We start from the raw sequence: 11,078 nt of genomic DNA on the forward strand, positions 1-11,078 counted from the left end.
ATTGGGTAAATTCATGGGTTCTCTACGCAATGGACATGGAAAGGTTTGCTTTTCTTGGGTTGTGGGCATGAATGGACGTTTTGCAGACCAACCTAGACACCTGGGAAAATAGACGCGACACCACTCTTGTCAGCACCCACTCACATCAACCCTACCTTGTCCAATACAATACGTACCAAGTACGAAGTAGGTAGGTGCTCGGCTAGCTCGAAAAGCAAGCCACGCTCTAAACGTCCGTGGACGGGAACCGAATCGACGGGAGTGTCTCTGATACGCCCTTGTCCTCTTTTTTTTTTTTTTTTTTTTTTTTTTACTCCCCCTCTCTGCTTCAATCTATCCCTACCAGGTAATTACCTACCTACCTACCTAGGTTCCTTCCATTACCGGACCAGAATTTCTAGAATTACCCGGTCAAATATCCCAGCCCAGAAATGCGCTTACCAATGCTAGCCAATCCTTGCTTAACCATGCGCCTGTCAATTGCATGGTCCTTACATGTATTTTGGTACCTAGTCTACTTTCCTCGTGGCTATAGGGATTTTCCTCTCAATCTGAATCCCGATAAAGCACTCTGGAAACATAGATGCCCCTGCCATGTTTGCTGTCATCGGTCATGAGCGCGTCTTTGTTCCGCGCTCTTACTCTCTTTTTGCGCATGGCATTGGATGTAAAGAACCTAAAACGGCCACTTTTGACGTGTCTCTGGCTGGCGGGGATGTGTCAAATGCCAATCCCTACCCCACTTTTTCGACATCTGCACGTCGTAGGAAGCGCGACAGGGAGCGATGAATACCTGGGCTGGTCGATGAGAATTGATCGATCCCGTCAATCTATCAAAAGCACCTTGCCTTGTAAAGTGATTGATTGGCTTTCCTTACCAACAGCTCTACCTCTTTTGGCGTCCTTTTTTTGCTCGCTGCCGATCTCTGTCGGGCCGCATTGTGCTAGTCTGGTTGATCGGCACGACCGCAGAAACGTCTGTATTTTTTCTTTTTTTACTTTTTTTTCTTTCTTTTCTATTTCCTTTGTTCTTTTCTTTTTCTGTAGCAATCGGAAGTCTGGTCCACAGGGAACAAGTTTATTTTTTTCTTTAGCAACACAACAAAATTAATAGATCCAGTTAAACTCCAGCTCTTGAGAGTCAGTCACCCTCCAAGTCAAAGGTGGCACCATTTGGCCATTTGAAGGTACCTACCTTATACCAGTAGGTAGGTACCTTAGCTTTGCCAAGAGGTATTGAATCTTTGCAAAGTTGCGCGAGTCAAGCACACACAGCCCTGCGATACATTATGCCGCACACGTAAGTACCGGCTCTTTACCTCCTGAACTCCGTTCAGCCGTGCTCTTGGCTCGCGGCCTGCTTTTTCGTCTAAACACCTCCAGCTTACCCGCAAATTGCCACAGTGTCTGTCTGCAAATAACCAAAGCCATACCTTGCTTCTTTCCTTTTTTTTTTTTTTTTTTTGTCTAGTATCCATCTACACCGAATCTAACCTTCTTTTTTAGGTCTGTGATACTCCCCCGGAGTTCACTGCCAAAGCCGCTAGTAACCCGTCACCAGGGGTTAGTAAACCCTGCCAATATGTGTCGCGAATAGCTTTAGGGTTATGGAGATCAATGTCATCGTCCTACTCCACGATCCACATCACAAGGGCGGACAATTCATGCGACCCTTAGAGTTCGCGATCGATGTGTCAAAAGAGGTAACTGACCAGTGGCATGATGGGATGAGGCTCTTAACTTTGCCACCTTTGGTCCTGCGCAGCCACCGGTCGGTTTGATGTGACACATGGGAGCGACTCAGTCGTGCCCTGATATGAGCGAGGCTGTTGACGCTGTCAATGCAAGCTCTACGGGCAGCCAGCCTGGTGGTTACGTACACGCCAATCACTTGCTAGGTAGCTGCTGGGTAGATGACCAGCACCAACAGAAATGGTCCCCCTCGGTAATGCGGACCTCCCTGGTGTTTATAATTTTGTCCATAATCACGATGGTGTTGAAATAGGATCGACCACCCACATGCCGATAACCTTCTGGTGCTACTATAACCATTTCTTTACACCGTCTCACATGTACCAGGAAATTTCCTAGTTGAGAAAACGTACGCAACGTAGGACCGCTTTTCACCACCATGTCCTTCTCTACACCTAATTACCATGAGCCCAAACACTTAATTTTGCAGCTCATTCTTTAGGTACTTTGCTTTGAAATGCAGCTTTGCCATCTGTAACAGGGGAGATTAAAGGTTTCCAGCCTGATCGGCATGCCAACACAGATACTACATAGTACCGGTACTTTTGTCGTCTCTACTGTCAAAGCCTTGTGATCTGGCCTCGCAAGCCTGGTACCAAAGGCTCACATCACAATACAGGGCTCATATTGACTGGCCAGAATCACCTTCTCTCGCAATATTCGAGCCACCCGATACCGCGCCCGCGGCGAACATCGATTATCCCAGAAGTCGACGGATATGTCCCAATGTGGAAAGGCGTCAAAAATCCGACATGGGATGCGAGCTAGCCCTCGACAAGGGTATACAGGTCTGTCTGGCTGGCCTCATCCCATTGGGAATCCTACATTCACACCATTAAATCAACGCTCTCCCATAGTAGGCTATTATCTCGCTTCGGTGAGCAAGTGGGGGCGTGTAAGATAGGATGCGGGAGCGCGTTGCGATATCAAAGTAGAAATTTTTGTAAACTTCTATCTTCTCTACCGAGGCATTCCTATACAGTCAAACATATGATCAAGGACCACAGAGGATCTGCTTGATAATAAGTCAGGCGCGCAATCACCTTTTGTGCTGCTGCGTTTGCTCTCTCTTGCTAATTTTAGGCAGTGGAAAAGACGCGTGAAATGCGTGAAAAAAAAAAAAAAAAAAAAAAAAAAAAAAAAAAAAAAAAAAAAACTCAAAATCTCACAAGGAAAGCCCGAGAGATTGGCATATGCGTGTGATGGCAGTTCAAAGTTCGTTTGGCGTCAGCTCGGATGGGATGGTCCGGCTGGCTTTTTTCTTGTACGTAGCTGGCAGTCTAGACTTGCCAAGCTTACTTCTGGTTGATTTACGCCACTTTGGTCGGGCGGACAATAGGAGCCAACCTTTTTAGATTCGTCTTACAGCACGCGCAATCGGACCATGAATTCTACCTCGACAAAACTCCCATCTCCACCCAACATGCATATAGACGGCGCAGATGGCTGCACGCCCTCGACCTTGGTCATCAATCCGAACTGAAATGTCTGACTTCATCAACCCCTCGAATGTGTCACTCACAAGCCTAGGGTTCAGAGAAAACAAAGACTGCTGCACAATTGGTTGAAACAAGCTTCGGCCAAAAAGAATAAATCCAGTTCATGATATCATGTCGTTGTGCGAGCGACAGTAAATCTCGGCTAAAATGTTCAAAATGCCCGCTGACTGCAAGGTTGCTATTACGTTTGACAAACGTAGTAGCTACACCTTGTTGATGCCACTCAAACCTACATGATGAAGATTTCTTTGTCAATCATACATGGGTAAATTAGAGTAGTGCTCATAGCGGCCAGGCTGATGCGCTACCCCATAATCTTGTCTCCTTTGTCAACATGCTCCACAACGCACGCTTTCGCAGTGACATCCGCAGCCTCGCCTGCCCCTAGACTAGACTAGAAATGGTAGACTAGGTACCTTAGGGAGGTGTATACTACATCGCCTGAAGCTGACATCCTCGTCATCCTGACAACCAGTGGATTGTTGAAGCTAAGATTCACCCTACTCAAAACATCCGCATCCCGGAAGGTTCGTGTGTTTAAAACATGTCACATCTTGAGCAGTGCGGTCTGAAAGATGTTGGACGAACACGTAGCAGCCAAAAATGCATCTCGTCCACATTATCAGGAGACAGACTAGGTTCATAGCCCCAAGTCAAATAAAACGGCATAGCGATCGAGGGGTCAAGGTACAGCCCGAATCAATCACCATCGACAGAAGAAAATAAAAGAATCTACTATAGTACAGGGAAATAACACAAAACAAAACAAAACAAACAAAAAATACTTCCATCTATCTCGTACTGACCCCGCCTGTATAGGTCTGGCGTCTGGAAAGCGTTTCCATTGACGAGGGTCCTTCTCATGCGTGAGCAGCAGTTTACGAGTGAGTACTAAATAAAAACGAGCAATACAGGCATGCCGACGGCAAGGGGACATGTCAAAATGACAAAATCTAATATTAACAAAGGAAAGCATTGGTTTTATCAAGAAACAAAACACGCGCAACGCTTGGCATGGTACCACGCCACCAAAAACAAGGTGAGTTAAAATCTAAATTCAAAAACTCGCATAACCGTCATGCTGGGTGGGATTTTCTGTTTTCCCGGCTGTGGATGGTGGGGGCCGGCAAGCACGTGTTGTACGGTTACTCCGATGATGCTAGGAAAAAACTGCACTGCATTCAACATGCGCTTGTACCTGCCTGTTGGGTGGTGTCAGCCTGAAAACGAAACTTTATTTGATCCATGTACCTATATACCACGAGCAGCTGGGATACGATTAACACAGAGAGGCCGTTTTTATTTGTTTGATAGACGTCTTTTTTTGTCTCCAAAAAAATGGGGTCTCGATAGCCCTCCTCTGCTGGGTTTGCCCATCCTGATGACAGTCAAGTTTTTTTTTATATTTATGCCGATCCGCGCTCGAATTGGCCGTGCTGAGACGCTATCAAGGACCCAAGACAAATCGGTATGTGCATTGGATAACTCTATTTCCTTGACTAAGGTGATATGGATCTTTACTTGATGTCTTGTTGTTCAGAAAAGAGCGAGAAAGAGCGAAACACGATTCACGATCTACCCCTTACCTAGTCTGTGCTTTTTTCATCCCTATCCATTTTCTTCTGATCATCTCAACATTTTATGCGTCTTTGCGGCGATACAAGGGGGCAATTACAGACCCCGCATATCACGATGACGATTTGCGATTATGTCGATTGTGCACGGCAAATCATTGCTGCTGCTGTTGCTTGCTTTCACTTTGTTTCTATTTTTAGTCTATTTTTAGATCTGCCACTTTCTTGGTATGGGAGCCCCTCGTCTGTACTTTTTTCTTCCTTTCTTGGTACTAAGTGCACACGGCGTTCCTGCAGGTGTGTGTGGCCCCAACGCACACAGCAACCATCACGCTTAGCAGGAAGCGAATCAGAACGCGAGTCTCGGGAACTTTTAGTCCCCACAAAGCTCGCCTACCAGAATCCGCAGAAGAGATGGACTGCAACCAGTCAAGCAGCGGAAGAAAGGAGAAAAAAAAAAGAGATGTTGATTAACAAAAAGCCCAAGCGCTAGTTTTTCATCACACTCATGCAAGCGCGCACCAATCATATCGGTGCCCGCGGATTGTGTGCATTGGGTTCGGCGCTTGGGGTAAAGGAAAGCCTTTAAGGGCGGGACGCTTTATCACGTAAAATCATGCTCATAGAAAAGGGCGAACTAATTATTCGGGCCGCCCTTTTTTGCTCTTTTTTTTTTTTTTTTGTGCGTCCCACAACCAGTGATAATCCCTCCCAGCCATTGCTATTCCATAATATAACCCTCCGCTGACATTTCTGGAAGCAAGAACCATGGACGCGAGCTGGACATCTGATTTTTACTTTTCTTGTTTCTCCTTTGAGCCATGCCGTTAAATGTTGCAATGCTTGCTTTTCCCCTGAATGTCGTAGCGCAGTGCGCAAATCTTTAGCATATCGCCTTTGCCCGCGTTAAACCGTTGGAGCCAGTGTAACGGTACTATACCATGATCGACATAAGGAACATACATATTAATTTGCCTTGTTTTACTAGAATAGACGCCAATCAACCATGCCTCGGCAAGTTAAAAAAAAAAAAAACGTGGCAACTTTGGGCGTTACCGTCTGCAAACAAACTGATCACGCGTGCTCTTTTTTTGTGTGTGTTCAACTTCTATACTTGATGTCGATATGGTCTTAGCTTCGGTTGCTCAATCTGGACCTCCATTGGATCCAAGCAAGGAACTGGCATATATCTGCATTGAATCAGTCAATCACGTAACCACACACAGGTCCAGGTTGCCCCTACGAGGCCTCAAGGTGACGGGTGTACCTGCGGCGCCCGCCATGATTCATTCTTCGGTGGTTGGACTCCTCTCCCGCGCCCATCATTCATTTGATTTACCATACCCTCCAAGTTCCTTTTTTTTTTTTTTTTTTTTTTTTTTTTTTTCATCCGATGAAAGATACGCGAGTGCCAGGTTTTTTTTTTCTTGTCAGCCCAGAGAGCCTCTGTCCTTGGCAGACATCCATAATTCCCACCCACCCTCCTGCACATCGCATCGGGAAATAATAGATGTTCAGAAATAGATTTAAGCTTGCATGTCCGAAATCCCAGGAACCGCATAAGGGCCCCTTACTTTTCTGTCCAACGGACAAATTCTGGTGACCACCTGCAGTAAGACGGACATTTGGCAATGTTGATAATGATTTGTAACCGCTGGCGGGGTGATACGCTTGTCTTGGCTGGTTGGTAGTCGGCAGCCTAAAGTTCTTCTCACAGCGCGTTGATACTTTTCTTGACAGCCGTATCGTATTGGCAGAGCGTACCCTCTGCTGAGCTCCCTGCTGGCGTTAAATTGCAGTGGGGATCTTATAGGCCAAGCCAGGCTGCTCATGGGGGGCTGCAAGGCTGTAATTTCGAGCAAAGTCGACATGTACAGCTAGTTCCCTGCCTCGCCCAGGCGTCTAAAGTGACTTTAATATCAACAGCACAAGGGTCAAATGGCACGCAGTGGCCCCATTAGCTGGGAACCCCAAACAATCACTGAGTATTATAGCATATAAAATGAAGCTGCTGGTGCTTAAACGGCACAAAGAGCCCGTCCCAAGTCGCTCTGAAACAACATGTGCGATCTGAGAACCCCTGGAGAAGTATGCGTTGTTTAAAGAATCTTGGCCCCTCCTTCCAAGATCTCCAGAGCGCCCCCTATCAGATGTATGCTTCCAGTTACTAGTGCCTGAACTTCACCAGGCCGTTGGTGGCCTTTGCCCGCAGCAGATGTGGTTGTTTCAGTGGCCAGCTGCCGCACAGCTTGGATAGCCTCTTCGATACTGCCAACAACTTTGAGTTGGCCGACATTCGGGTCTAGCTCATGCCACTTTTTGGCGAATGCGTGTTGAACCTTCAGGCTGCCTACCTCGGCGGCGTCGACGGTATGGTTGACAAACTCTGCCAGCGGAGTCTCAATCAGAATATATCTGGAGAAAATTCAGAGACGATTCAGCGGGAAAATAAAAGACAAACCTTGCTTGAAGCCTTCCACGGCATGTGTTCGATTTGTGCAAAAGATCACAAGGTCAAATCCTTTGCCGTCTGGTGACCTTGTAGCAGCACAAAAGTCCTCTAGAAATTCGGTTGCCTCGGAGCGGCCTTGCTGGTTGAATACAAGTGCTCGAGGCCCAGATCTGGGAGGGAGTTAGCTGAGCCATACTATGTGTATATATCATCCAAGACACATACTTGTCTTTCACCTCGTCGGCGAACCATCCACCCGCGACCCTGAGACTATCCAATGTATGCGCACCATCGATGTGCCACCTGACATCGTCTTCCTCCTTGACCTCGCAGCGTCCGCGCCATACAACCTTCTCAAGTCCCTCCACAAACTCTTGCGGAAGACTCTCCTGGACTGTGAATGCCGGGTCAAGCTTGGCCAGCGCGGCTTCGGCAAGCGCAACTCCCAGCGTGGCATTCTTCCTCTGGAATTCCTTATCCGGATGTACTTTGACCGCGTCAAGCCTCGGGTCAATCTCCAGGAACTCCAACCCGGCGCCTTTCTCCGCTGCCCTCTCCTTCAACACGTCTTCGGCTTCCAGAAACGCCTCATGCCTCACCGTGTAGTTCGCACTACCGGGCTTTATGATCCCAGCCTTGTGCCATGCAATCTCCCCAATCGTCCCACCAAGTGCATGTACATGATCTATACCGAGGGTCGTGATGGCCGTCGCCAGCGGCCTCTCGACGACGTTGGTGGCGTCATACTCGCCGCCAATGCCGGTCTCGTAGACGGCAAGGTCGACACCCTCGGACAAGAAGAGGTGCCAACTCATCAGGGTAAGGTAGCGCGCGTAGATGGGCTTGCCAGCGTAGCTCCCTGCGGACCAGTGATCCAGCCAGTCGTCTTTCCTACCAGACCCATCATTTGGTACATCCCCGACAGCTCCCTGGGGTGGGTTCTGTTCCAACCGATCCCATACCTCGAAGAAGTACTTGGCAAACAGGTCCTCGCTGACCGGCTTTGAGTTGATGCGGATGCGCTCCCGGACCGAGATCAAGTGCGGGCTGGTGAGCAGCCCCAGCTTGCTCGGCACGCCATGCGACGCCCGCCACCGGTTGAGGATGGAATCGACGTATGCGCAGACTGTTCCCTTGCCTTTGGTCCCGGCGACGTGCACAATGTTGAGACGGTCTAGATCACGTGGGCTGTGGCCGATGCGTGCCAGACACGAGCGCATCTCGGTCATGAAGCTGGCATCGGGCCGAACGCCGGCAGCGACCCGGGCCTGGAACACCTTGAATGGCGTTTGAAGAGTGTTGAGCAGGTCGATTGCGTCCTGGCTTTCAATGTCAGCATTGAATAAATTGGTCCGTTCGATTAGACAACAAGGCATTGCCTTGGGAGGTCACAGACGCTGTAGCTTCGGCTTCGGCCTCGGGAAACCTGTGAGGAAAAAGTCCTGCTGCGGATGTTGGCAGTGAGTGTCCATCGCAATTGGGCTCTTGGCCCCATGGCAGTGCGAACGACCGGCATTTTGAGTATTTTGTTTCTTTGTTTGAGGGAAGCTACTAGGTAGGCAGTCAAGCGGATTGGACTTGGATTTATTTGACTCTAATTTTGTTCGGCCGCTTCACACGTTAAAAATCCGAACTAGGTACAAACCCACGACATCATGCAATTGCGCTACGTGGGCAACGAAAGTCAATTAGGTATGCGACTTCGTTGCATCAATAGCTAGAGAAATACACTGCGAGTTTGGACATCATAACATTTTCGCTTTTTATGTGAAAGCAATATCCTACCCCCGCCCTCTGTTCCTACCGACTTACCTGCCAGCATCGCAATGGGCACTCATACGTCTCTCCCAATCAATCACCTGTGCTCAACGTATACACGATGGCTGCCTACCTCTTACTTCGTACCTACCAAATATAGCAAAACAATTGTTTTCTCTATGTAAGCTACTAAGGAAGGCAAGCGGGACAATGGCAAATGTTTTCTCAATGTCGTCATGCCTTCCTGTATAAGCACGATAGCCCAAACCATTTGCACCTGCTTACCTTATCCAGACTGATGAAGCTTTTAACCAACATGACTTTTTTTCTCTATCGCAGCTTGATCAACTTTGAAACCACAGCCATACAATTTTCTGACATGGCGCAACACCAAACATCCGCAGTGAGAGCGAGCGGCCCATATCTTGGCGACAGATAACCTCTTCTCCTGCTGGTCATCCAAGGCCCATCGATCGATCGTCCTTTTGTTCATCTGATCAGCATATTCTGTGGCGTATGAATACCAATTCGGATCAACCCATCGCATACGCTCCTCCGAGAATGGTGGACGCAAGGCAGCGCTAAGCATCCAGTGACACGGTAGGTGTTTTATCTGGAGGAGCTATATGTAGGTTCTTCGCTGTCCCGGTTTATATGGAAAGGCTGATGAGACGACCATTTTGCTTGGAACAGTTAGCCAGGTTTTGGTAGTGAGCAGCCGAGGCCCTAGACAGAGCCCACATTATCACGGGTCCGCGAGACGGCGTACGCCTGTACCACCCAAGCCACCCCACACCGCCACCACCGCGACCCTACCCTGGTCTCCGCAGGACACACCCAGCCCCCGCCCTCCCACAATCTCGCTATTCCTTATAGTTAACAAATCCACCTGCCAAACACAAGGTCAGATGGCCGAGCGGTCTAAGGCGCTAGCTTCAGGTTGAAATCTCGCTTCTTCCCAGTCTTTCGAGTTCTGGATCCAGATGATGAGCTCATATCGGGATGCTAGTCACGCAAGTGGCGTGGGTTCGAATCCCACTCTGATCATACTTTTTAATTTTTTGATCACTATTGCAATCTTCCTCCACTGGTGTTAGTTGCCTCAAGTTATGTGTATCTTTTTTTAGTCTCTCCCGTTTTTTTATACCCACTAAAACATATTTACTTCCCAAACCCAATACAACATTTATTGTGCTTTTTTTAATTGGTAGAAGGAAGGTTTCTCAAGTCAGTGCTTGTTTGTAAAAAAAATTGAATGTAAACTGGCAGTTTGGTAATATTAACATGTGTGGTTCTTGTACTCTAAGTTTATTTGTACTAATATTAACAGCAAGTCCCGATGTGGTATTTGTTGCTTGTGTCGTAAGTGAGGGGTAGGCAATCTGGGTTGCTGTTGATAAAGGCCCTGACACAAGAGGATGAAAAATATTTATTCCTCGCGGTGACAAAGCTTCCTCGGCCCTTTGCACAAATTTCCGCCAAAAGCAGAAGACAGATCTGAAATGTATGAAAGGACTACCACATGCATAGGAGGGAGGAAATAATAACAAGAAAGGGTGCACCGGTAGGAGGCAAGGATAGAGGAGACTACCCGTATATTGGAGCCACACATGCGAAAGCTCCGGTGCCCGGCGAACTTAACCTTGCTTTGTTCCCTTAGTCTTACCCAACAGCTATCGTCTATCCCTGCTGCGGCTAGCTAGCCCCGTAAGTTACTTACCCATGCACTTCCTGCATTCAAATTATCCCAGCAATCGTGAAAAGCGCTTCCTCTTATACGCAAGGTTGGTTCAAAATGGGACAAGTTCACCGAAGATGCAGCCGATCCGTTCGCCCGGTGGGTGATTATAGTTGCACAAGCAGTCCCGCATGTCCCGAAGAGCACCAATAGGGAGGGGATGGATGTCCGAGAAGAACTGCGGCGGCATTGGCCAGAATGCGTCATCAAACAGCCCAACAAAGTGTCTACTGCACGTACGAATGATATATAAGTGGCGAATGCATGATGTTGGTGAACATTGGATTTTACCTTTATTACGACCG

The 11,078-nt window shown here is 48.0% G+C and overlaps 2 protein-coding genes across 2 annotated transcripts; one reads left to right on the forward strand and one right to left on the reverse strand.

Moving 5' to 3' along the window:
- Positions 1-1,729: 1,729 nt before the first annotated feature.
- Positions 1,730-2,250, forward strand: PgNI_04357 (uncharacterized protein). Its single transcript, XM_031124405.1, has 2 exons — positions 1,730-2,101; positions 2,195-2,250. The coding sequence occupies exon 1, from the start codon at positions 1,790-1,792 to the stop codon at positions 2,003-2,005; it is 216 nt and encodes a 71-aa protein (XP_030983812.1). The 5' UTR covers positions 1,730-1,789; the 3' UTR covers positions 2,006-2,101; positions 2,195-2,250.
- Positions 2,251-6,825: 4,575 nt separating this feature from the next.
- PgNI_04358 (uncharacterized protein) lies at positions 6,826-8,866 on the reverse strand. The gene is made up of 4 exons (XM_031124406.1): positions 8,674-8,866; positions 7,503-8,596; positions 7,287-7,447; positions 6,826-7,211 (listed from the first exon to the last, which is right to left on the reverse strand). Exons 1-4 carry the CDS (start codon positions 8,791-8,793, stop codon positions 6,925-6,927), a joined length of 1,662 nt encoding a protein of 553 aa, XP_030983817.1. The 5' UTR covers positions 8,794-8,866; the 3' UTR covers positions 6,826-6,924.
- Positions 8,867-11,078: the final 2,212 nt, after the last annotated feature.

Source organism: Pyricularia grisea (assembly GCF_004355905.1).
Source record: "Pyricularia grisea strain NI907 chromosome Unknown Pyricularia_grisea_NI907_Scaffold_2, whole genome shotgun sequence".
NCBI classification, from domain to species: Eukaryota; Fungi; Ascomycota; class Sordariomycetes; order Magnaporthales; family Pyriculariaceae; genus Pyricularia; species Pyricularia grisea.